The following is a 27,417-nucleotide window of genomic DNA, read 5'->3' as shown; positions in this document are numbered from 1 at the left end:
CATATAAGCACAAGATTTCCCACTGTGTCTTCAACCTCCAGAAAGAAACTGCTGCTGTGCCTTCTGTTCAAATCGAGACAAAAACATTCCTCCATCCAAACAGAGATAGTGGACAACAAATAAAAATAGGACAAGGTTTAAATTAAATGCCATGTGGGATGTTAGGAAGCCTATACTGCAGACAACACACACGAGAACACACACATATTCTGGAGTTATTTCACCGATAAACAATGATTTCTGTATTCATGGAAAAGTTTTAACATTTTTCTGTCACCCTAAAAGAACAATCGGTAATTTTTGTATTGTCAAACATTCACTTTCATAAATATTTAAGCAAATAAAAAAATAAAAACTACACCAACATTCCAGTATTTTATTATTTTTTTTAAAGCATCATGTTCCTCAAAAGGTTTCTGGCTCGAGGCGATCCCAGAGAGGGTCTTCTTGTTTTGTTGTTTGGGCTTCCTTCCAAATTGGAGGAGCGGGTCGTCGACTGTTGCCCATCGTTCGTGCTTGTGAGTCAGCTGGCTGCCACAGATGGTGGAGGCTTGTGACGCCTGCGGGTTCACATTTGCTCAGAGTACTTCAAACCAAGTGATCTCAGCTCCATCAGCTGTGGCCCTGCAGTCTGCAGCAAAAAGAAGTCATTCATCTCGTTATGCATTTTAGTTCAGTTCTTCACCTTTGGTGTTGTCAGTCTTCAGAGAGTCAGCCTCCCTGTGAGAACAGGTTTGCATATGTACGGTTGGGACATGTGAATAGGTGCCACGTGCACATTAAAGAGGTTAAAGACACAAAAGAGGGGGGAAGACTAAATCATCTACATGTGTGTTGACTCAGCAGAGATACCATTAAATTAGAAAAGTTAATCTACTGGAGAATAAATATTTGAGATCAATACAGAATGCCAGAGAGCCTTACTTCATTGTATTGTTATATTTTGTATTGTCACCTTTTGGGTTTTCCTTTAAATAATAAGTACATTTCCACCATAAATTGATGAAGAACAATTCGCCAGAGTGCAATAAATTAAGTGTTTTTATGATCAAAATGTTCTACTGGAGGACCCAGAGACCTCCCACTTAATATGTGTCCCCGCCAATGTTGACACCAAGCCTACGCTCTTGGAGTTCATCACCAGGGTTCAGAGGGGGGGTGTCAGCCTGACTCAACTGTGGGAGGACTGGAGTGCAGGGGTTCTTTATGACTCTCTCCTGCTCATAATGCTCTGTGTATACAGATGAGAGCAGTATATCAAAGTGCATTATAATCCACAACCACTGAGTTACATACCAATATTGAAATATTACATGTTTAATCATTTTCACATTTATTTGACTCTTGCGGTATATGTTGTAATCTTTAGCCCTCATTCCCCCCTCAGTTAAACTCAGACTGACAAAGAAAGAAATCAGTTAAGGCTTCAAGAAACACCTGAGTCCCCTCTGCCTACTGGTGGAGAGTATTTGAATTGTTCTGGTCCCAAAACAGGGCTCATATTGGCATCAAACACACATGAACAAAATAAATATGTACAACTCAGATGTAGAAATCCTTTATTTCCCCCAAGAGAAATATCCATTTTATTTTGAGCATATCATGTTCAGGCTTGTTCCAAAAACATGGACTGATCCAGCTCTGACATTGAATAAAAGTATAATGTTAACTTGAATTTGTGGTCCCTTTTGTCTTTGCTACGAACAATCTGCCGTGGCAACAAGACGAATGTGTCCTTGTATGCTTGGTTTTATATATCGTCCTCTGCTTATGTGCTGATGATTCATATTGATTTAATCTGTTGATAATGGCATTTTTCTATTTTTTTCTCACATTATATTTCTATTAACGCACATTACTGACTTTGCTTCTTCACTGGATTCTTTGTGCTTTCTCACCTCGCAGGTTTCCGTGGATCCTGGTTATATCTGGACCTGGTCTTGCCTCCTGCCGTGGTTCTGTCATATGCATTGAATGTGTTGTAACTCTGTTGTTGCTCATTCTGTACACATAAGATCTATCACACTTCTGTCCATCCTGGGAGAGGGATCCCTCCTCAGTTGCTCTCGCTAAGGTTTCTTCCTTTTTCTTCTCACCGTTTAATTATTTTTTTGATCTGACAAACAGGAGAGAGCAGCATAAAACCCTGCTGAGAGCCCTACAACGGAGACTCAGTGTGCTTCAGAATAATTGTGTGTCAGAATAATACCTCATTCTTTCAAGAAGTCATCCTGTCATGCTGCGAAAACAGCTGCAGAGTTACCAATTATTTACTTTGATGCAGACTGTGATGTGGTAATAGGGTGTAAGAAGGCAAAAAAAGGAGTGAAATGTGATAGGCCATGGATACCAATATCTCAATATTGCTGTCTTGGAAAGTCTGAGATTTGGTCAGTGACAGAGCCTTTGCTGTTATCTGGACACCCATGAGGAGGACTCTAGCTTTTATGGAGGGCAGAGGAACAGCTTGTATCCTTGTTTACAGTTGCAATCACATGTCAGTTATTCTCTATTTTAGAGATAGTTAAACTGTCTCTTATGCAGCCAGCAGTGATCCAAATACACATCCATCAGTTCTTGATTCAGGAACTTGCTGTTTGCTGAGCACACAACAGAAGGCATGCTTCATGTCAAATTAAGCTAACCAGAGCTCAAATCCTATTTGATCAATAAAGAAATCCTGAATCCTTCTGCTTGCAAAAGCGATCCTGATAATTGTATTTTTTTTCCCATTGAGAAGTACTCAAAGTACTCAACTAGACCTAGACTTAATCTTCCCTGAAATTAACCATGTTTTAAATGTGCCTCACAGATAAATTAAGCTTACATGTCCAACAACAAAATCACAGATCTCTAAGCTATTGAATTTAAGGTTGAGGCCATTAGTTAGCTGCCATTCAAGCTATTTTTATAACATCGCTTCAACATCCTTGACTTTGATTGCGGGCACACATTTGCTGTCAGACTACTCTGCTGTGAAGTCCACAGTGTAGTGAAGGCTGTGAGTGCATCAATCATCTGCACTGCACTAACCCCCCTTTCTTCAAGAGCCCTTTTGAGGTTGAGTAGTTTTTTCTTTGAAGATTTCTAATCAGGCGTGAGAACATCCATCCGTTAGCTATACCTGCGTAATCTTTTAGAGGGTTCCAGGTGGCTAAAGCCAACCAGCCGAAAATGATCATCACAGGGGACATCAGATGTCAATCACAGTGTTGACACAAACAGGTTTATCCAAGAGAGGAATCAAATGATCTGCCTGTAAATAAATTGTTTATTTTGTTGTAGACTCTAGACCGATGGAGAGGCTGTGTCCTTCGGGAATAGGAGGTTCTGTTTGTGTATTTTTTATACTTTTTTGGAGTGCGCTTGAGTTTTAGTCTTAAAAATGCAAATCTCCACCACAGATGTAGCTATATGTTGATGTCAGTGGTTGGCCATTAGATTTGAGATAATAATGCAGCATTCTATTAAACACGGAAATAGGAATTAGGAGCTGGGAATGACGTCACAGGAGCAAATCTACGCAGGTAGGGGGGACACAGGGGACATATTCCCCCACACTTTTTCAGAAGGCAGTATTAACCACTTCACTTCTTACAATTTGAAAATGAACGCTTTTTAATTTAAAAGGACGGGGCCCCTTAAATCTGGGTTTCTGAACATTTAAATTTTGGTCACATGTACATATCCTTAGTCAGTGTGTATTACCTACTGTAACTGAGATGGCCGTTGGCATGCTCCCTGTTTGGAGAAGCAGAATGGAAGCTAAGCAATTAACTACTGTGTGGACACCACGTTAGTTTGTATCTGGAAGTCACACAATAACAAAAACAAACTAACCGATCCATGCAGCAGTAGACCTGCAACTTCCCTGTTCTGTGGGGTAAAATTAATGTATTGTGAACGGAGTCTGGTGGGTTTGAGGACAGTGATATAATGGCTTCAGTTCCCCATCTGAAAGGGCTGTCTGATGACCTACATCATAAAGATGTACCGCGGACAAGAAAAAGAGAAGAAGATAAAACAACAGAAATAACTTGGCCCGCCCCCCGCTGCTAGTCAAGCTGTTGGAGCTAGCTGTTGTGTTGATGTATTCTGCTATTGTTAGCTTCACAGGTTTAAATTAGAAATGTAACATTTCATAACCGTATATATCTCCTCCCAAACTCTCTGGATAACGAGTATCACTATCACATGTGCCCCAGGCACAATGTAAGAAATCCATAAAACCAACCTGAAAATGAAATAAATCTGAAATGATTGTATGAGAGTCTATGGAGCTTAAAACTAAGTTATACTGATGTCTTTGGCTGTACTATTAGTACAAATTTGAACTAAATCCAACAAATAAGTGTAAAATGACATGAGACAAGTAATTTTTTGTCTTAAAAAATTCAAATCTCCACCACTGAAGAACAGAGTAGACTGATTTTAATATTTATTATTATTATTTGATGGGTTTCTATCTTATTTGATGTATTCTATATGTTCTATTCCATCTTATATTATCTCTTACAATAGGTTTCTTTTGTACTTTGTCTCCATGGTTTTAATGTTTCATCTAAAGAGCTTTGAATTCTTGGTTGTTGCTGAAATGTGCTTTATGAATAAACTTGTCTTGTCTTGTCGCACTCCTGCTCTGCAAATGAGAACATGAAGGATCATCCAATGAATGACATGCCTGCATACCCATTATATATATATATATATATATATATATATATATATACCCATACCTTTTATCAAGCATCATCAGACCTTTTATCCTGTCATTCGCTTGTGGTTTTCTTTACTGATATGGAAATTTACAAATAACAGACAGATGTAAAACTCAAGAGCATAGGGAAAATATGGATGTCCTTTATTAAATATTACAGCTTTTCCACAAATCATGACAATATTAAAATAGTATTTTTTTGAGTTTTTGTTCATTTTTATGAATTCGCTAGTTCAGGTCGTATTGACCCTGCGCTAAATCCTGACCCTAAATCTGACCATGCAGACTGATAGCATAACATCGGCTCTGCTCCATAGACTCATGCAATGGTTATTTATTTTCTTCATTTTCAGGCTCGTTTTGTGGATTTGGTGCTAGTCATGGTCAAACATTGTGTAAAAGTGATACTTTGTAGTTACCCAGAGAGGTTGGAAGGAGATACATGTTTTTCAAATTGTTAAATTTCTACGTAAAAACATGTGGAGTTAACAAAAGCAGAGTCGGTAAGGAGTTCTATGCTACGCTAGTTAGTGAAGGTAAACTGAATGTACACACATGCTGCTTTTGAAAAAATAATTTGAATAGTGAGTAAAGACCTAACCATCTTTAAAGGAACAGTGTGGTTCCTTAATTTCATGGTCTTTTGTCTTGATCGCCAGGTGATGTGGTGGTTCACTATCTTTTCAACCTGTTTTCGCTGCTGAATCAGCTTACCCTACTGGATATATCCTTCAAACGCACATTGTATACCTTTCTGTCTGCTTCTCTCTGAAATCAAAAAAAATTGAGAATATTTATTCAGGGAGTGATAGTGTGGACTCCATGGTAGCTCTAGCAGCTTGCAAAGTAGCAGCAAAGGGCGGGGCTTAGCAAAGAGTCACTTACTGGTTGTGTTTTAGTAGTTCATTAAAAAATAAAATAGTGTAGGATAAAGAGTTAATACTTTGGTGTTAATTCTTTAAATATGAGTCATAATAAAGCTTCCATCTGCCCTTCAGTTGGACTGAAAGGGGGATTTATCTGGTCATCAGGCTCTGTTATCTGCAGATCAAATACTGAGAGTGGACCTCTTCTCTCAGGCTTCTTCTCTTCTCCAAACTTTTGCCTTTTTGAACTTGTGTAGCAATCTTCTCTTGCCTCTTTAAGACTCGTACTTTCCACCTGAAATAGAAACGGACACATCAGTTTTTAAGTTAATGCATTGTGAGTTAGAGAGACCAGAGGGGAAAAAACAGCAGCAGCAATTTCCAAATTGTTGCTCGACTGATTTCAGCCCACAGTGAAATTGCTTGAAAATGGATGTCGCTGCAGCTGCTTGAGGTTTGCACTGGGATGAATATTCATTGTGTATTTGATTATAATTGACAATTATCTTTCTGGATTACATGGTGACATCAATCACCTGCTCTATATTTGCACCATTTATTATCATTTCACAGCCATGAAATGAACGTCACAAAGATTGTCACTCTGTCTCACAAAGTAAATGTGTTTAATTTCTGGATTCAGTGGCACTGCAGGGGTGCAGTGGCTAATGATACAGGAATCGGCATGAGATTATTTGCCACTGTGCTGTAAAGCTGACAGGGTGAAATTTGCAAACGTTGGCGAGGCTCTACATTATGAAAAAGAGCTAAAGACAGGATTTGTACAAATGTGGAGGAGGCACATAGCTCATATAAGGCTGCAGAGAAACTGTTTTAAGTTTTAAGTTTATGTCTTTGCTGTCTATTATTTTTGCATTAGATGCCACTAGTTGGTATTTCACAGAGCAAGCCAGCACTCAAAGACACAAGCCTACTGCAGCGTTAAGGTGGATCAGGATACTGGTGGTGAATATGGTCATTGATCAAACACAGTGCAATGTTCTGTTCCGAGGCTCAACAAAATGGTTCACTTTTCCTCTGCCAAGGCAGGTAAAGCCCGTGCCTTTGACAGATCTGTGTTAAAGTCCAACAAAACAGGGACCCACTCATTGTTCAAATCGCTCTATAGCACTGCTAGTGGTCAAAATCTCCACACGGTAACTTTAAGAATGTATCTATCTATTACAATGAAGAACAAGTAATGAAGAACACACACACAGCCATCCCAAATACAACAGTCAACTAACATAACAGATGAATAAGAAATGTGGACACGCAACTCATGGTAACAGCTACTGTATGTTCAGAGGGAGAAGATGAATAAAAGGTCTGGATGGAAACTCTTAACGACACCGGTACATGCAAATCTAAATGAAATTTGATATGTTCACAAAGGGTGCAAATGCCCCTACTCTCACGTACATTTCCTGCATTGAACCACTTCAACGCATCTATTCATAGGTCTTTTTATTTTGTCTGTCAAATGACCCCAGACCAAAGACTGGTGACCTGTGATCAACAATGGAAACATAAAGCAAATGATCTGCTGCTGTACAAAGTCAAAAGAAACAAACAATAAAAGTATAGCTGCAGTGTTCCTTTCAGTTGTTTCTTTTCGTAATTCAAATGTGTGTCATCTCTCCAGGGGCTTTTTTATTCGGTCTTTCTCAAATGAATTGCCTGATCCTATCTCCTTTCCTTCTCTGTCTTCAGTAACTGTCTTGTTAAATAATACTTACAGTGACTCTTATTTTCTTTACCTCTCTGTAATGGAAACATATTCTCAGGAGATACACTACACAGGAATCAGTGTGGTAAGTAACTGTCAGGAATTTATTTATGTAATATTATTCCTTTATAAAGTAACAAGTTGTGTAAGGGATTATCTTCTCCAAAACAGTAAATATATTTAAGTTATAAATCCAAGTAAAGCTGCGTTACTAGAACGCGATTCGTTTTTATCTGCCAGCTTATGTAATGATGACGTCATAGCGTCAGTATGCATCTTGGTGACCAGACGTCTCCGTCATAAAAAGCTGAATATTGAGATGTAATCAACCAGTCTGATGTGTGTAGTTAAACTAACATAGTAATATAACGAGTAACGATACTTCTAACTTTTGATATCAAGTAATAAGTAAATTAATACTATTCCTTAAAAATAAACTTAAAAATAATGAATAAGGTTTCCTTAGTAGCTTGCCCAACACTGACAGGAATATATACAGAGAGATATTATATAATATTACATTTTCTGTACTTTCAACCTGCTACTGGTGATTATGGTGATCTAAGGCTGTGGCTCTAAAGTCTCTCTCATTTGTGACAAGAACATACATTGTAATTGTTGAGTTGTGATGAGTTGGTCTTTTCTTGTATTTTGCACATGAGGTGCAAGTCACATCACAACCAAAGGTCTGCAGAGATCGTAATAAAACGGCTCCGTGGGACAAACTAAACCCAGAAGACACATAGCTGACATTTGAAATATAGACACACTGTGAAATGAGGATTGAGATGCTGGCACAATCAGGAGTTTAAAAGAAACCGGGACAGGAAAGAGGCCGCGGACAGAGAAATCAGTGTAACCAATGACAACAGCAAAAGACCTGAATAAACAACAGAGCGCATGAACGGGCTGTCACATCATGCAGATTGCATATTCAATTACTTATTTCAACAGGGTTGTGATTGTCAATGTCTACTGACATTGATCAAATTCAGACACTTAAACCCGTTGATGAGCAACTTGTCTTGGCTGCTCACACAATCAATATCCATGTTTGTTGATCCTAATCATTGATGAATGTGTGCTCACAAGCACCCCCCATCCTCACTGCAGCATTAATTCTACCAAAGACTGGAAAACTGCTTTTCTGCTTTCTGCTTGGAATTATGTTATTTTTCCCCAGATGTTTTATGTTATTCTGTTTGGAGCATGCGATACAAGCCACAGTTTCATGTAAAAAACAATAAAGTTGTATCTTATCTTATTTCAGCTGCTGTGATAAAAGAGTCTAAAGAGAGAGAGGGCATAACTTTCAGTCAGTTATTATAACTTTCAACACATTCAAATTCTTATCTCATTTGTTAAATTTGTTTTACAGAGAGTTATGTGCTGGACGTTTTCTAGACTGGGAACAGTCACTTCCTAGAGTCTCCACCGGCTGCCTGAAAACTGCTATGTCATTATCAATGTCTCAGTTTTACACTTCAGCCTTTGTACCAATAAAACTAACGAGATTAAATGTGTTGATTGGTGAGCTTTAGATGTCCTGTTGGGCGGATTTTGTTACCGGCAGGCAGAGCCAGGCTAGCTGTTTCCCCCTGTTTACTGTCTTTATGCTAAGCTAAGCTAACTGGCTGCTGGCTGTAGCTTCATATTCACTATACAAACATGAGATGGGTATCGACCTCCTCATCTATTCTAAATGAGAGTGTTTCTTCTTATATGAAACTATGCCATAATATCAATATCTGCATCCCTGAATGTGGGGTAACTTGTGGTTCCTGGAGTCTTAAAAAGTAGGATGGGAACCAGAGCTTTCAGTTATCAAGCTCCTCTTCTGTGGAACCAGCTTCCAGTTTCAGTCCAGAGGGCAGACACACTCATCACATTTAAGAGTAGGCTTAAGACTTTCCTTTTTGACAACGCTTATAGTTAGGGCTGGCTCAGGTTTGCCTTGGCTCAGTCCCTAGATATGCTGCTATAGGCCTGGACTGCCGGGGGACTTCCTAGGATACACTGAGCTCCTCTCTCCTCTTCTCTCTCTCCTTCTGTATGAATTCATGTCCCATTAATGCACATTTCTAACTTTGCTTCTTCCCCAGAGTCTTTATGCTTTATTGCCTCACAGGTTTTTGTGGATCTGAGGTGTAATGACAACAGCAGGACAAACCACGCGCAGTCGACCATGCCAAGGTAAGAAGCAGATTGCATCACACACTGAATATCAATGTTACATGGTTCCATTATTATGCTCCACATCACAACAAACCATTTACAAAGCTAGATATTCCACGGCCTTAGAAATAAAGCTAACAATACTCTCTGCATCATAAATAGTGAATGGATTGCATTCTGAAGGTTAATAGCAGCCTTTCAGAGGAAAAATTGTGTTTGTAGCGTCAAACATGTCAAGATCTCTCTCATGCGGAAGATTGTTGACATGTTTATGGTTTAAGTGTTCACAGTCGCATCAGTTCTTTGTATATCTGTATGCAGTCTGTTTTGTTGACCTTGACATTTTATATATTCAACAAATGAAAAACATTCAGACTATAATTTTACATACAGCTCAGAATTACACAAGAAGCTTATCCTTGTGAATTCCATTGAAGGAGCTTTCAGTAATAATGATCGTGCAAATTTGCTGTCAAACTGAGTTTTGTTCTTTTTCTGGTTCACTTCACCTTCTGTGTGAAAAGAAGCCGGGAAATGAAAACTGGCCTCATAAATACGTTTGCATTGCAGTAAATGTTCATAACAATGTTGATGTGGAACAACAGTTGAATGTGTAAACTCAGTAAATAACACACATACAGAGAGAAAATACATGTCTTGCACCAAAGCTGCAAGAAGCTATCCTAGTATAAATACGGGATCTCCTGTGTCCTTTCTTCTGCAGTTCAAATGGGCATATTTTACCATCTTTCATTGTATGATGAAAGGCTTGGCAGATGAATTGCCACGCATTTATTTCTCCTCCTGATGGCTCTTCAAACTTTTTTTCCTTCATCAGCAGGCAAATTGAAGCTGTTAACTGACTTTCTCTGAGGCAGAGCGAAGAGTCATTTTCCAAGACATGCTTTGAGTAAAGAGCACATCATCTGAGGAGCCAAGCAGTTTCATGTTGTTCTTCTCTATTGAATGCTTTAATATGATGTTTCATCAAACACTCTGCACTCTACACTGCTTCAACGTCTTCGATGGAAAGCTGAGCAGAATTATTTTAAGCTCTCCGCTTAAAGTAGTTTGACAAGAAGACGTTTGGAAAACTGACAGGACCTTGACAGCTCGTGAAGTAATAGGAATCATCCTCTCAGAGGATTTGAGGCTGACTGACGAGACAAGCGGTGTGGGGAAAATTCAAAACAAGAGGAGAAGAAGCAGCATGGCCTACTCAGCTACAATGGACAGCTGAAGGCCAACGTATGGAAGGTTTGCAATTTCTTCCAGTCAGAATGAAAACATCGTCTTTAAGCTAAACATACTATTGATTTTGTCCTGGAGATGAGGTGACTTCAGTTAAATAGATGGAAGTTGTCCCCATTTTCCCAACATCAATCATAAATCATTTTAGTGAAGATCTTGATTTGTTATACTTTAGAGACATTTTTAATCTCCACAGAGGCACTGAACAATGTACTTGGTTTATTCTAAAGTGTATTGTCAAATCTATAATTTAGTATGGGTTGGGCTATAACGTAGGTATGCCTCTATGTGTAGTATTTGTAAGTTTTGGACATTGGACTTAAATTGAATGTAAGCCATCACAATAATTTGAATTACGTTATAATTACTCACACTTTCTACATATAGGGCTTTTGAAACTGGAATAGACCCCAAAGTCATTATCGTTTCACAAAGCTGAAAATAATAAAAGCAGGAGGGGGGGGGGGGTATCATATGTAAGAGATAATTAGTGAAAACTTACCAAATCGTATGAATATTGCAGTTTAATTAAAAATTGTCACTCAAATGAATGGTAAATGGTAAAATGTTAATGTTTAAAATACAAAGCACGAGAAGGTTAGTTCTGAACATTTTTTATTGAATCTCAAAACATCAATTTATGACTGATGGGAGTTTTCAATACTATTTTCTGAAAATTCCTTGTGGAACTAATATATAAGCATGAGCTGTGAGGAGAGACGTGATTTTGCAGAGTGTGAAGCGTCTTCTTTGAAAATGATTAGATTTGTTCTCTCTCACAACAACAAACCTTTCAACCCATAAGCCTGAGTTCAGAGGAAACTCCTCGTTTTGCTCTTACCTCAAACATGAGTCTGATTTTATTTGGAAAAATAGTAATCAGTATGAGTATATTAGGATAAGTGGTTTACAAAGAAGGTGCGGTGGAGGAAATTGATTTTAAAATATTGCTTTGATTGCTCAAACTTAATTTAATATCTCCACCTAACTTACTTTCCAATTCCCTTTGCAGTGTTCACTTAATCAGGAGGCGTTGATTACCTGCTTAATTGTGACTTAATAACGGAGAAGGACGAGACAAAGAGCTCTCCACCATGTACCACAGACAGAAAGGCCTGTTCAACTTGATATACATTTTTTAAGGTATGTTTCTATTCACATGAACCCATGATTAGGTCTGTTTCACCAGAGCGGTAACTGGCAATAGTTTAGCTGTAATCAAATGTTTTAAGTCAAGCTTCCCTTACTAGATTTTACAGCGTTCAACTGTAGTCCTCCTCGGCAGATGGAACTTGCTCGGATACCATGATGTCAGCGAATATACAGTATTGTATTTGGCAAAATTCTAGACATCTTTGGAACATAACAGGCATATGGATGGACAGCAGATAAGTGGATTGTAGTTTGAGAAGGTTCTTCAGTCAATTGAATTTCTTCTGCTGTCAAAACTTGTCAAAGTGGGAGGGAGTCCAGTTAAAACATTTCTCTTTAAACAGCAACATTTTTAACCCATGAGGAGTGTGGGTGCTACTACTTAAAATTAAAATAAAACTAATGTGATCACTACATGCGCAGACACCGATTCCTGCACTGTGATATGAGCTAATTCCACCAGCTTACCTTTTTGTTGTCAGTCGGTTTGACGACAAACTGCTGGAAAGGTCTCGGATGAAATTTTTCTTCATCCTCCACTGTCAGTCTTGGAATGGCCGTCATTGGGCGAATAACCTCGGGCTTTGTCTGGAAGGAAAAAGTTTGACAGCAGAGCGGGAATTCATTCCTGCTTCCTTCACATCATTAGTAAAGCAAATCCAGTAGCCTGAACTTGGTCAAAAAATAATTGAATATGTACAGTACCTTTTTAGGATTCATGAGCTTTCTTTCCACACCGGTAGATGGGTGCAAGCTGCATACAGATGCCTGAGTAAACAGTGTAGAAGAAAAGTATCAACATAGTCTCTCACAAAATGGAACGAGTCTCTGTATGTCTGTCTGTCCTTCGACTTCTCACTTGGCAGGTGTATTGCTGACCCAAGGACGTTCAGTGTGGAGTGTGAGGTCTTGAGATCTACACAATGTATTTATTGAAAGTGCATTTTGTACACACTGTGTACTGTATCCAGAGGTGACCCCAACTAGTTGTTACACCTGGGTACAGCTCCGTTGATGGGTCGTGTCTTGAATGTAAACCCCAATTTGCGAAAACTCTCCCGAGAATCACTTATCTTTGTCCTAACCATTCGAGGTCAACAACTAACCGTAACCATCTAGCAAGCGTTTCAAGAATTGTGGGGTACCATCTAGAAACAACCCTGTAAATGTTTGTTTGCGGTTTTGCATTCAACTCTAGTAATGCTAGGGGATCAAGTGGTTGAAGAATACTAAAATACTAGATCCTTTATTGAAGTAGCAATACCACAGTGTAGAAATACTGCTCTCAAAATGTTACTTCAGTAAAAGTACAAAAGCATATACTTAAAGTACAAAAAGTAAACAAACTGATTATGCAGAATAGCCCATTTCAGAAAAGTGTTTATTATATTATCGATTATAACTATCAATGCATAGATGTGTGCGTGGCTTTAATGTTGCAGTTGGGAAAGGTGGAGCTTACATTGTTTTACTTTACTGCTGGGTAGCTTGTGGATTTCACCAAGGGATCAATAAATTCTTATCTTTAGCCATAATTATACATCATAATATATTTGTAAATCATATTTTGTATTATAAATTTGAATATGTCAAGTAGTAAATCAAGGTATTAAACAAATGTAGTGGATTGAAAAGTACAAGGACAAAAAGCAGTAAAGTACAAGTATGTCAAAATTGTGCTTAAGTACAATAATTCAGTAAATGTACTTAATTTCGTTGCACCACTAGTTGCAGCTATATGTCATGGCAGGTGGATTGATCAGGACACAAGGAAGCACAGAATGGAGTGTGAAGTTGTTTGGATGAGCGTTTTCAAGCAATCTGCTCTCGTACTGATAAAAGAAAACACTTGAAGTACTGAAGGTTTTATGTAAAGACAAGCAAAAGTATGAAATGATCGAGCTTCATGTCAGTTTTGTGAATTAGGAATGATACTTTATAAGCCGACAACATTTGTTTAAAAGAAAAGAGAGAGAGAAATATTTGCCATCATGAGATGATTACACAAACATCTGTGTTCAGATTTGTTTAGCAGTAAAATTCCTGATGGAAAATATTCTCTTCGTAACGTAAAATGGTCGGAAAGTTAATATGTAAAAATAAATTGGTTTGTCACTTTCGGCCATTGGGAGCAAATAAAATAACCTTTGCCTTTAATTCAACAGACAAAACTACTCTTACTCACATATTTGGTCTCACGTCCCAAGGTTTTTGTAAATGATGAGTTGTTCTGCTGAAAGAAAAAAAGAAAGAGAGAAATATTTGAAACAAAACAGAAGAGTTACAGAAACCACGTATTGGGAAAAAAATCATGTGGATTTAGTTTTTGTGGAAACCAGATCGAGGGTTCTTCTTTATAGGTAGGTGGGTAGGTAAGTAGGTAGATGTTATTACATTTGGGTTAATATTTACAAACTCAAATTGTGTGGAAAAGTGTTGGTCAAACTTTATTTTAAAGTACAAGATATGTCAAAATATGTCAGGTAAATGTGAAAACAAGATACCGATCAGCATCCATTTAGCTTAGCTTAGCATAAAGACTGGAAACAGCTAGCCAGGCTCTGTCCAAAGGCAATAAAATTCACCTTTAAACACCTCTAAAGATCACCGATTAACATGTTATATATTGTTTAATTCATACAAAAATCCAAATGTAAAAATGACAAACTGTGGTTTCATGGGGGGTGTAAGCCAGACCATTTTCTGGTGTAAAAATACATGAAATGTCAGGCACAACCCCTGTAAAAGCACACAGACGTGAGAGTGGTATAAATCCTCTTGTTAGTTTGTCATTCATGTCACATGCTGTTAAAGCATCATAATTTACCTTTAGACCAACGTCGGTAGTTAATGACCGGGAGGGCTGCTGTGACCGGGATGATTGGCTCTTAAAGGTTGAAAAAATATAAAATCATAATCAATATTACAATTCAACATTTGCACATGTTTATTTTTTAAATAATGTAACTGAACTCACTGCTGGAGTGGTATTTGCCAGTAGCTCATCAATAACGGCATAAAGTTCCTCTGACTGTTGCCGGAGCTCAGCGGGTGAACACATCTGTGGAAAATAATTGAAGTCAGTGGACTGGAATTGTGCAGTGAAAACCAGCAGTGATGTGAGCACTAATACCTTAGCGTGGGTGTCTGCAATACCTCTGTCAAATGTTTCACCTCCGTCCAAACTGTCACATGGACTCTCTTCTCTCTCTACCTGCTCATCTATTGCCTGTCAATGCAAAGCAGAGTAGACAGATTGAGCTCACGACCACGACTGCTGCTAGTGCTTTCCATCAGGGATTACACAGATGGCTTAGACAACATTGCAACATCTCCTCCAGACAAGTTATATTCATCCACTCTCACAGATCTCCCTCCTCTGCAGCTCAAAGTGTACAATGCTGCAGTGATAACAGAGCAATATGCCATGTTTTTTTGACCTCTCTTTGAGTCTGATTTGATTTTTTTAGTCCTTATGAAATGAGATTTCTGCCAACAAGTTTTTTCAAATACAAATCTAAATGTAATTATCTTTAAAGCCTGATGATTAGAGATTTGACATGTATCTTCTTTTTTTTTTTTAAAGAATATTCATTTTTGAATACACACTTTACCTTCGGAGTTAATTCCTATTTCCACATAGTAAAATTAGCTTTACTGCCTCCATCAAACTTCCATTAGGGCTTCATATGTCTGGATGTTTAACAGGATAAAGAGATGAGTTTGTGGGATTAGAGTCAAACAAATGAACTTACCTGCTGATCCAATAGAAGGGTGTTTGTAGGAATTGCAGCGAGCGATTTGTAGCTTAATTTAATCTTGTGTGTCTGGAGTTCATAGAGAGAAAAAAGCAGACAGTTAACATGAATTGATTAACATTTTACATTTCTTCAGGCATGATTTATCTCACACTGCCGCAGGCTGCTAATCATGCAAAACAGTCAGCCACGCTCGAGACGCTCTACAGAAAGAACAATACTGACGTGTGTTTGCCTGCTGTCACAGCTAATCAGGTGGCTCATTTGACCGACTGTAAAAGTTCAGTTACAACCAACTTTTCCACACAGACGGGCAAGAGGGCCGAGTCCCACATTATATTTCCCTGCTTGCACTGAATAAATTGGACCCCTGGTGGTTAATAACGTCGGGCATGTATGTCTGGCCTAGAAACCAGAGTTCTGAAAAGCTTCTGTATTGATTTACTGATGATGGGTTTCCTCCTGCTTCAACATATGACATTTCAGATTTGTCAATCATTACAAACCAGCAAACAGTTTGAAATATCTGCAAAGCAAAGATCTATAAAAACATCAACAACTAAGGAATGCAAATCTAAAAACAGTTACAGACAGAGAACAGCACTTGATATCCAGCTATCAAGTGAGCAAAGTCTGTTTTTAACTCCATAATGTGGGAGACGAGTATGTCACAGGGAGCATATTAAATAATATTCTCAGTTTAAACACGCATATGGCAAGCAGAGCGGCTACCTTTCTTTTTTTACCCTCCCTGTCACTGCAGTCTGATATTCCACTCCCGGGCCTTGGGGAGGGCGTGGAGCGCATGGAGAGAGAAGGGGAGGGGGTGAAGTCTCTGATTGGTGGAGCAGGAGAGGGCGTAGGCGTCGGGGAGCTGGTGGGTGACGGCCATCCGGGAAAAGCGATGGTTGTGTAGCGGGAAGGAGACAGACAGTGAGTTTTGTGAAAAGCAGCTAATGCTGAGGGACTTTTGGAATCAGGGCAGCTCCTCCCTGACTCATACCTCCCTGTGGTATTTTGTGCAGGTGATGATGCTGTGTCACCGGGTGAGCGTGATTGAGAAGGCTGAAGCCGAGGGGGGCAGACCGGTGGAGATCTCAGTTGTTGAGAAAGAGAGTGAAGCCTTGTGAAAGATGAATTTGGCGGGCGACTCCATTTGTGGGGCGCAGAGGTCTCTTGCTCATACATAACTTTAGTGGACGGGGAGATGAGTTTTTTAAGGTTATTATCTGCAGGGCCCTTGTCAATGTTTATGAGCTTTAGCTCAGGGGACTTGTGTGTGCGTTGCAGCTTTTTTGAAATTGCATCGTCAATTTCTTCATGCTTAGGTGGAGAAACAGATTTAAAGTTTGAGCAAAATAGAGGTGGAGCTCGGGGTAGTGTGCTCTTCACTGCCAGGGGTGAAATAACCTGCTCCCATCGAGGCGCACAGCTTGAGCGAATTTGCTCCGAGCATCTTTTCACTTGGGTTGGAGGGCACATTCTGCGGAGCTCATTTGATTGCACAGGTGGAGGAGCTGTGACGCATCTATTAGGCTCCCTGTGATCATGGCTCTGACTATCTAAAGACGCTGATGAGGATAACTGAGAGGAAAAGTCAAAGGGAATGGAGGCCACACTGGATGCTGCTGAGCATGCATTACAGAAGGATAGGGTCACAGGGTTAACAGGCCAGCAGGGGGTGTAAGGCCTCTGAATTGCAGAGGACAGGACAGGAAGGCGGCCTTTTCTTAGGATGGCTGTGAGGAGGGAGAGTCGGGTGAGAGGAGGCCGGTGCCGGGGAGGAGGAGGAGGAGGGGATTGGGCACAGACAGAGGACAAGCTCTCGCAGGATGAGAAACCAGGGGTGTGAACCAGACTAGAGCCAGGAGCGAGAAAGTGCCTCTTGATCTGGACAACAGCGGGGTAGAAGATGCCAGAGCAGACAGATGAGCAGGGAGAACCGATTCGGCTGAAAGAAACAGGAGAGGTGACACAGGAAAGCTGCACAGCCGACCAGCTCTTCTCTCCGTCCGAGCACTCTGAGAGGATGGACTCTCTGGAGGAAGCCGGGGTGGGGAACAGGTCTGCAGAGTGTGTGGGGCTCATTCTGTCTTCTGACACATGCGCTCTATTCACAAAGTAACCAGAGCTAACCTCAGCAAGTCCAGAGGTATCGTGACACTGCTGCTGGGAAATGCCCCTGTGTTTATCAGCAGCTGTTTCCATAGAGGCTGTCCCGGCAGCTACGTGGTTGGGGATATTTTCAGATTGAACAGCGACTGAAGAAGAGACTTTGGTTTGAGAGAGGCTCACGTGATCCAGTGACGGCTGAAAAATAAAAACAAAGTTTTATAAATAAATAAATGGCAACTATAAAGTTATTGTTATTGTCACTTTAAATTCTTAAAAGCCAGAGTGAAGTATTACAAAATCTTAAAGATTTGAAAAGCGATAAATGTCCACCTTGGACTGCCTCATTCATTTATTTTATCTCTTGACAATGTTAGATGTACGCCAACTTGATCAGTGTATATTTACCCTGTATTGATCCACAGATACACAGTATTTGACACATGCACATATTAATATTGTAACATGGCAAGCATAAAGCTTGTTGTCAAAGTTTTCAGAGGACATTGAGAGTGCTCATGTTGTACTTACTTGATGTTTTGTCCCTGGTTGGGTTGTGTTTCCTGCTCCTCTCTCTGCAAAGTCTTTGATAAAGACAATCTCTGCTTTTAAAATCTCCCTGTTTGACGTGGTCGGCCCGGTTGTCTTCTCGTGGGACACAGCGACGCTCTGACAGGAGAAAATCAGGCAAATGTTTAGGAGGAACTGAGCAAGTGAAACCTGAGAAAACCTGAGGTGAACTTCAGTGAGCCTCTTTGAGCTCAGGGGGTGTGCTTGGTTTCACCACACCACATGCCCGAACACATATAATTCACATGGACACGCTCATGCTGACATCAGAGTAGTACAAGCCGCATGGGCAGGACTGAACAACTGAGGAGAGGCTTGCCGATACACATCATTTAACCCATGCTCCTCCTGGTCCACCCAAATCAACTAAATTAAATATACGTGAAAATGTTAGCATTTTATGTGTCCCAAAAGAAATTAAATAAAAGTTTTTCTGCAAGATGAATGTGCTTGAAATGATGTTTGAACTTTAACCAAGACGACAGAGAGTCCAGAGTCACACGTGTGATGTGATCACAAGGTATCGCTGTGTAAACAGCAAGAACAAACAATACAAATATCCTTGACTGACCAGTGACCATCCTCAATTAGTTGTTCTGTATTGCCTCTGAAATAAAGCCTACTGTAGTATAAGAACTGTATAAAAGGTAATAGGTACCTTAGTTATATTTAAGTATGGTAATTGAGTAAACATTTAACTTAGTTACATTCCACCTGCTTTGATAACCAGGCACTGAAAAAAATATGCCAGCATATAGTAAACTAAAAACATGTATTGGATATAAAATCTAAAGAAGAAATTCGAATTTTGGGAAATACTTTTCTTCTTGCTGAGAGTTACATGAGAAGATTGATACCACTCTCAAGTAGCTGATTAGATTACCTCAGCGTAAAGACTGGAAACAGGGGGAAACTAATAGCTTAGCGCGTTCTAAAGATAACATGCCTTTCCTTTCTGAACAACACTGTGTCTGCTGTGGAAGTCTTCAGGTTTCGTGGATCCATCGTCTCCCAGGACCTGAAGTGAACTTCCAACATAGACACCATCAGGAAAAAGGCAAAGGATGTGTGTTCAACATCGCAATAATCCAATCTGTTCTCTGCAGATCCATCGCTGTGTGGTTTGGATCAGACACCAAACAGCAGGAACAGACTACAATGGACAGGACTGCAGAGAAAATCATTGATGCCAGCCTGCCCTCCATGCAGGACGTACTGTATTCACCTCCAGAGTCAGGAAACTGGCAGGAAAAAAGCCCTTTACACCCTGGACACAACCTGTTTCAGCTTCTCCCCTCTGGCAGAACACAGTACACAAAACTAACGGAGTCAAACACCGTCAACAACCCTCTAACACCAAAATATCCACCGCTATACCGCCAGCCAATATGTATCAATTCAGTATCTATGTCTTTGCACTATTCGTTTCATTGTTGGTCATTGCTGCTTTTTATATTATATAATATATGTTTTTCACTACTTGTGTATCTATTCAATCTATTTTTTACCTTTGTTTGTCCAGCTCTGTTGTCCTTCTATTTCTGTGTAAGTACATCCAGAGATATGCAAAAAACAGAGTCAAATTCCTGGTATGTGCACACCTACTCGGCAAAGAAAGGTAATTCTGAACGAAAGATTAAGGTAAATCCACCTACCAACACCTCTACAGCGCTACAGCTCACTATGTTGCCGGCTTTTTCTATTGCCAGTCTTAATATTAAATTAAGCAAAGTGATTATTCAAGATTATCATCATTTACTTTAACTCAACATTGTCAACGATTGTGACTGCAATTTTAAATCATTTGACCAAAACATAAATTCAGGCCATTACATTATATAGGATATGATTCAAATAGTCGTGGTTTATTGTATGAGAATGAATTGGAGTTAAAGGAATATTCTAGGGTAATATGAGTGATATTTACGGGGACATGCATCATTACTGAGATGAACTCCCACAATTATAGTAATTATGATCCGAAAAACAATATATGACACCACATGATAAAGACACCTTTCAGTTTTTGAAATGAATTATATAATTCTCTCAGTGCTTTCCTGTTACCTTACTGTAGATAAGCAGTAATCAAGCAAATGAAAGGCAACTAGAATGACACTTGTTCCTAGGACTGTATTTAACATGAATGTCAGCTCATGTCAATGATATCGTTACATATTATGTGTGAAAAGCAGTTTTATATTTAGCACTGAAATCAAATGCAGTGTAAACCTATTGACATGTCTTAGGACTGCACATGTGATGATACCGTTATAACTTTGGACGACTTGCTGGAATCAAAGTTTTCCAAAACACAATCAAATTAAAACTTGCCATTAGAGTAATTTAGATGCACAGTAAGGTCATGCAAGAGAGATAAATTACAGCTACTTCATCATGAACTCATTATTTTGACTATTTAATCCCATTTGGTATGGTTCTAGCTTTAGGCAAAGTTCTTGACGATTAAGATGTGATTCATTTATTTTGGTCGTTTCTCATTAGCTGAGATGTGCATCTTCTAGCACGAAACTGAACAAAATACCTCATAAAGAATAGTCATACAGTGTATTTCAGAGAGGAATATCTGCTACAACTTCAACTAATTTAATCTGTTTGAAGATATGTGATGCACATGGGTTGCGTAGGAATAGAAAAGAAACCCACACATTTGAAGCAGGAAGATGTTAGTTAGTACCTCATATTTTAAATCAATGGTGGCCACTCAGTATGCAAACTGATAATGGCCACTTGAGGTTACATCATTACTTACTAATTTGAAATACTGCTACGAAGCATCTGCAATTTATTTCCTCTCAATAGGACATCTTGAAAAGCACAGGCTGCTGTGAATTAGAGTGGTGGAATAATGAGCTGCCAATTGTCTGAAAGGTAATTCTTCACATTCTGCCGTTTTGTAACTAAATATGGAAGCTGGCTCTCCACAGGGAGTGCTACTTATCCTTCATGCGTTAAAACGGCAAAAAACAGGCGTAAGAAAGCACGAAATCCACCTTGTGCCACAATTCCATTCCATCAGAGGAAAAACTTCTGTGTAGTCCAACTGCAACAGCTGAGATAAGGTTTGCAGACACAGATCCGGTGCAGTGTTGGCTTGTTGTTTGTGATGCTCACAAACAGCTCACAAGATGTTCTCTCCTGGCTTGACTCTGAGTAACAGCAGGCGAACGTCAGGCTGCTCTGTTTGATAGTTAACATGCCAACTGAACCCAGCAACCCTTGCATAGTACATGTATAATTAGCCTACTACTTGTACAATAATGTGATTTATTATTAAATTTGCAGTTTTGTGATCATGAAGAGACTTACCTCAGCAGCACCAACTAGCAGAAAAGCATTTTCATACAAAGCAAATAACTCTGAAAGTTGTGTAAGAACATTTAAATATATATAGTGTGTCAAAAGGACAGTTTAACATTTTGGGAAATACACTTTTTGCATTCATACAGTTTAATATGTTAAGCAACAGAATATGGAAAACAATCCTCATATGCTGACATAATGTAGTCCTACTTATCACTGGTGGAAAGTAACTAAGTCTAACATTTACACAACTACTGCACTTAAGTACAATTCTGAGGTATTATTACTTTACTTGAGTAATTCTACTTTATGCTAGTTCATACTCACCTACATTTCAGAGTGAACTATGAGCATCTTGTGATGGCCCCTACCCAGCTTTCTACTCCCTACTTCTATCTAATTTAATTCAATTTTTTTTGTCTAGTCCAATATCACAAATTTGCTTCAGAGGGCTTTACAATCTGTACAACAAACAACATCCTCTGTCTTTGGACCCTCTCATCGGATAAGGAAAAACTCCCCCACAAAAAAAAGGTGCAAAAATAAATAATTTGATCTCAAATACAGACCAGTAAAGTTTCAACTGCATCTTGCACGGTTGTCACTCTCTCGCGGTCACAAAATCTGTCTACAGACATATTACTCGTATTACTTCTACTTTTAATTTTTAACATAAAACATAGCATGTCATAAAATCAGCCACATGGTATTAGATGAAAATGCCCATCACTATATAAAGTAGCATATAGATGACATTTTCTCCAGGTTAAACTACATGTTGTGCAATAATAATGCAACATTATAATATACTAATATAGTAACATAAACCTTCTGAAAGGGACCATTCTGCCTTATGAGTACTTTGACCCCTCCACGAGAGAAAGATGGAGATAGAGTTTTAGAAGGAAAAAGAACTAATGAAGTGGAAATGGTGTTCAAATGAAGACATGGCAGCGAGAAATGAGCACAAAGCCATGCATAGTGACACTCGATCTAACATTGTGCATCTATGAAAGATAATACTCCCTATGTATGCTGAAACACGGTGTTGTTTAGCGTTTTGAGTAGTCATGTGTTGGCGGTTCACAGCATGAAGGTCTTTCACTCCTTGAGGTAAAAGCAGTGGGGGAAGTAATGGTGCCACCCCGCCAGTGAGAACGCCTTTGAAGTCTGACATCAGACAGCAGACGCAGTCCGCTATCCCGAGGCACCCGGAGATGCGCTGCTGCCGTAATGTTGATGCTGGATGAACATCCAAAAGCAAATTAACCCCTTCGACAATCGACACTAATGAGGGTCTACATCAGCCCCCACGATGGTTGCTTTCAGTAACTTTCTGTTGAACATTTGTAGTTTGGGTGCATTAAAGTTGTCGCAGAATTAAAGTTCCAGCATAAAGTTGAGCCCAAGATCAGAGAAAAAATTGTGGTTGCCTTTTAATCAGTTATTTTATTTTATTTATTTTGTAGTGTTAGAACAGACTCTCTTCTATATAATGCACTCTTCTACGGTGACCTAAGAAATCAGATTGGTCCACAATTACTCTTAAGTATCTGATTATCAAACCAAATTTGATCCCTTGAGGTTGTTCAGCAATATGTTTGATATTGATGTACACATCTTGAAACAACATTATGTATTGATATGTGCTGTGTGAGTCAGACACCTGGAATACAAAATAATTGGATGTCAAATCATATTACTCAATGATGTTCATTCCCACTAGTGTTAAAACCTTTGTGGAAAACGTACTCAAGATAAGTCGATTATTATTTTGTGTGAATCTATTTCGCTTATTTCTCCTTGAGGATGAGTCACACTGACAGCTGTTTCACCGGCTGAGAAGAAAGTTGTGGTGTGTTTGCTAAAATGCTGCAGGTAGGAGTGAGATTGATTCTTGCCCAGAGGCAAAGTGTTGTCCTTTAACCCTTAAGCCACTGACATGATTGGTCCCTAACAACTAGGGTCATTTGAAAAGGCTTAAAAGTAGTCAAATGATATGTTCTGGCTCATAGACTTATTATAGTTTTAATTTCACTTTCTATTCAAAGGAAATAACATTATGTCACACTCATTATGTTGGTCAAAATCCTTATTAAGAGATTCATTGTACTGTAAGTCGAGGCTCAAAAGTTTGATAAAAAAAATGATAAATGTAATTTAGAGAATAAAGGGAGAGTGAGGAGGAGAAAGGCATATCTGCCACATCAAATATAGGTAGAAAATTGTCACATATGCTGTCATCATCGTTAAACAGCGACAGTCTGGGTGCATTCAAACTGGTAATCTTAGCACGTAGCACAAGGTGGCAGGCTTAAAAACTAGATTACATCAATTTATGGGATAAACTGGACGAAATATAAAACACAAGCAAGTTTGCAAACAGAGATGAGACGTAAAATAACACTTCGAGCATCAGGTGACAATCCAAGGAAAAGTCAATCAGCTAAGTGAACAGCATATATTAAGTCAGCACGTGCATTCTGGTAAATGCCTTGTAATCAAAGTCATGATCGTGTTAAAGATAATGAAAACCAGTTGGCAATAATATCACTCTTTGTCTTGCTTGTGTGTGTGTGTGTGTGTGTGTGTGTGTGTGTGTGTGTGTGTGTGTGTGTGTGTGTGTGTGTGTGCTGCTGCTGCTGTACCTTACTTGGTTTTCCTGTCAGAGCTCCAGATCTCTCCTCCTCAGTAACAATGCTTTCAATTGGTAATGTCTGCACCACTGGCACGAATGTGAAAAAAGAAGACTTAGATGGCATTCCTATTGAAACCTGTAAAAACAGACAGAAGAGGAACAAATCGTCTTTTTTGTTATAAATTCTTCATAATAACTTCCCAGTCATTTTCCTGTTAAGCACAAACACTTGATGAGTCAAGTGTTCGAATATCTTATTATCTACTTATCTTTCTGCCTCACAGGGTTGTGTAAATGTATCTCGCCACTAATAAGCCATAATCACACGATCACACAGATCAGGCAATTTAGCACCTTGTAGATCAAAGCCAGACTCAATAAGGAGTTGCAAATAAGCCAGCTCATGTTCACGTGTGCATGACACTGCATTCACACCAGATCAGGTGTTGAGGCGACGGTGTGGTAGTGGCACTAATGGTCAGAGTGACTGCACGACAATTAATGTCTTTTGATCCCTAATGGCTGGGTTTTTTAGCTCTGGATTGCCAGTTTTGTGATCGGCCACTGTTGCAGTGTCTGGTTGCGTTTCTCCAAAAGAGGTTTGTGTTTCAACTTCTCAGCATTCTTTTCTGCACCCCCTGCGGCCCCCATCGCCGCAGTCCACACGCACTACCCGCATGGGAGGGCAGTCATTTCGCCGTACAGCCGGATCTGATGTGAATGCAGCCTATGGCATGAATAGTACACAGAAGCTCTGTATAAATAAGCCAAAGATGCTTCTTTGAGGTCTTTAAGGTTGTACTATGGTGACTAAAACTTGGAAGCTATGAAATATATGGGCTGTTTCCACTGCAGGAAATAAACAACCCGCCAAATCTGGGAGCGAGTTCATGGAACTACATTTCAGCACTGCTTCACAGGTGAGACTAAAAGTTCCAGGTACTCTCGCAGCATGGCTGGCAGTGCTATCAATCATATAGCTATATATACTGTTTCCATTATGAAAATCATAAGACAGGCTGTTCCAATCTTTATGCTAAAGCCTTCTCTGTAATAAAGCAAATAAGCCAGAATGTTGAGAGATTAATTTAACAAGGACAAAATACACCAGCATAACTACCGGGAAAACTAAATAACGAGATATCGCGTGTTAAGCTGTAGAGGTGCTGGTAGACAGATTTTGTTACCTACAGAGCCAGGCTAGCTGTTTCCCATGGTTTTCTGTCTTTATGCTAAGCTAACTGGATCTAGCTGGCTCTAGCTTCATATAAAACAATCAGAGATAAGAGAGATATTGAGCTTCTATCTCTTTGCAAAAGAAGCAAATACATGTTTTGCATCTGTCCATGTGGACTTGTAGATCATATCCTACTGTTTGCGTCTGGTTATTGCAATGAATGTAGATTTACATGTCCACATTTACAGTATTAAAAAAATTGACTCTACATAGCGTGACATCTTGATTCATGGCTACATTTGTAATATTTGCACAAATTTTCGAGTGATCACAATACTTTACAATGAAAGCTCTGCCGGGCAGTTTTACATCCTTCTGGTGCAGCAGGTCCTGACTGATGTGCAGCTTTTAGCACCCGGGATGTCATTTTTATCACATGACTTTATCTAAAATCCAAGACCGCAGTTATCCATAATCAGTACTTCCATTGCCAAACAGGCATGTGGTGTCATCTTTAAAACTAATGGTGGCATCTTATCAAACCTGCGACAAGGTCCATACTGTGAAACCTCTGTACTGTCTGCAGAAGTGATCTATTACATCCAGCTCTCAGCTATTCCTGAGCCTGCATAGTTCAGTAGGTTTCAGTGCAGCTTTCACACGATCAGTAATAATGGGTCGATTTTCACCGGGGCAAACCATGCTGAAATGTATGAGGAGGTCGAGCTGCGACTTGTGATGGGTAAAAACTTCGCCCCATATATGTAAGACAAGCAATATGTCTCTGTGATTATAATCTCGAAGGATGTAGAGCTGTAAAATTGTAATACAAGGGGAAAACCAATATGCTTCCAATTACTAAGCTTGAATTGCAGAAGGATTGTGCTGAGCCACTCTATATGTTGTACATCAATGGGAGCAATGCAAAGGCTTCAATTTGTTAAAATGGCGACACAGTTCCCATCGCTGTTTGAGTTCAATGACATTTCATAGTCTGGATGTGTGAAAAAAACATTTCCCATTTATTTTCACTTCAGCAAACACTGCACACACTCATCAAAGTACTTCTGCTGCTTACGATTCACGATTCTTCTCTCCACAGTGTTAACAGGTTATCTGCAAAATGAAAACTGGTAAGGCCCCCAAAAGTTTCTTTTATAATCAGCGGAGGTTATTGTAACGCATACTTGAAACTGTATTAAAAAGAGACTTCACAGCCTCTGCTGGTTGTCGTAGACTCAGTCAAAGAATAAGCAAATCTTTCGTTTTCAACTTTCATCTCAGAGATCCAGTGCAGTCCAACAAGCCAGCCTGGGTCTTACATAATAATGAGTGGCAAGTTAAAGCCAGGGTTGGTCATTTTCAAAAAACATTTGTTTTTCGCATCAATAAATCAAATGCTCTGACAAAGAAAATAAAACTATCCAGGCTTTCGCAGGACTGGAATAAGTCTGTCCAATAATTTCCTTCATTGCACTCATTACCTGTCTGCCCACCTGCACGTGCACTCACTGCATGTCACCGGAGTCTGCTTCAAGCTGCTAGCGTAACAGCTGTGAGTATTAACAATAGCAATGTTCATTGTTTACGTTTATAATGATAATTTTAGGGGATGAGGATTTTAGGGATGAGCTGTCAGTGTTGCCCACTTGGCAACTGTTGGAGCTAGTGCTGTTAGCCCAGAGTTGGCAACACTGAGCTGGGTTTTTCCGATGGGAATTTCTTTAAATCTAGCTTACTCTTGCTAATTTCTCAAGATTACCAACCACAGCAAAATTTAAAATGTCTTTTCTGCCAAAATCATTATATTGTATCAACCAAATGTGGCGTTTTGACGGCAATACAGTATACAGGTATATATACCCATCAGGGTTTTTTGATTATTACTGTGGCTTTTCTGGTATATATATATATATATATATATATATATATATATATATATATATAT

The 27,417-nt window shown here is 39.3% G+C and overlaps 1 protein-coding gene across 3 annotated transcripts in view; it reads right to left on the bottom strand.

Annotated features, from left to right (window-relative positions):
- Positions 1 to 2,052: 2,052 nt before the first annotated feature.
- The window catches only part of mlip (muscular LMNA-interacting protein), a 27,368-nt gene continuing 2,003 nt past the window's right edge, over positions 2,053 to 27,417 (bottom strand). Inside the window, exons 2-12 of one of the 3 annotated variants that reach the window (XM_031841740.1) lie at positions 24,303 to 24,428; positions 18,292 to 18,429; positions 16,381 to 17,958; positions 15,646 to 15,717; positions 15,024 to 15,119; positions 14,868 to 14,951; positions 14,718 to 14,777; positions 14,076 to 14,123; positions 12,596 to 12,658; positions 12,359 to 12,478; positions 2,053 to 5,878 (exon numbers count right to left, since the gene is read on the bottom strand). In XM_031841740.1, coding sequence (XP_031697600.1) covers positions 5,687 to 5,878; positions 12,359 to 12,478; positions 12,596 to 12,658; positions 14,076 to 14,123; positions 14,718 to 14,777; positions 14,868 to 14,951; positions 15,024 to 15,119; positions 15,646 to 15,717; positions 16,381 to 17,958; positions 18,292 to 18,429; positions 24,303 to 24,428 — 2,577 coding nt within the window. In that variant the 3' untranslated portion in view covers positions 2,053 to 5,686. The remainder of the gene's footprint in view (positions 5,879 to 12,358; positions 12,479 to 12,595; positions 12,659 to 14,075; positions 14,124 to 14,717; positions 14,778 to 14,867; positions 14,952 to 15,023; positions 15,120 to 15,645; positions 15,718 to 16,380; positions 17,959 to 18,291; positions 18,430 to 24,302; positions 24,429 to 27,417) is intronic. The other 2 variants (XM_031841747.1, XM_031841755.1) reach the window with 2 other exon arrangements.

This window comes from Anarrhichthys ocellatus, unplaced genomic scaffold (genome assembly GCF_004355925.1).
Source record: "Anarrhichthys ocellatus isolate YVR2014 unplaced genomic scaffold, GSC_Weel_1.0 scaffold3, whole genome shotgun sequence".
Taxonomy (NCBI): domain Eukaryota; kingdom Metazoa; phylum Chordata; class Actinopteri; order Perciformes; family Anarhichadidae; genus Anarrhichthys; species Anarrhichthys ocellatus.
This window is presented reverse-complemented; position numbering and strand designations above follow the sequence as displayed.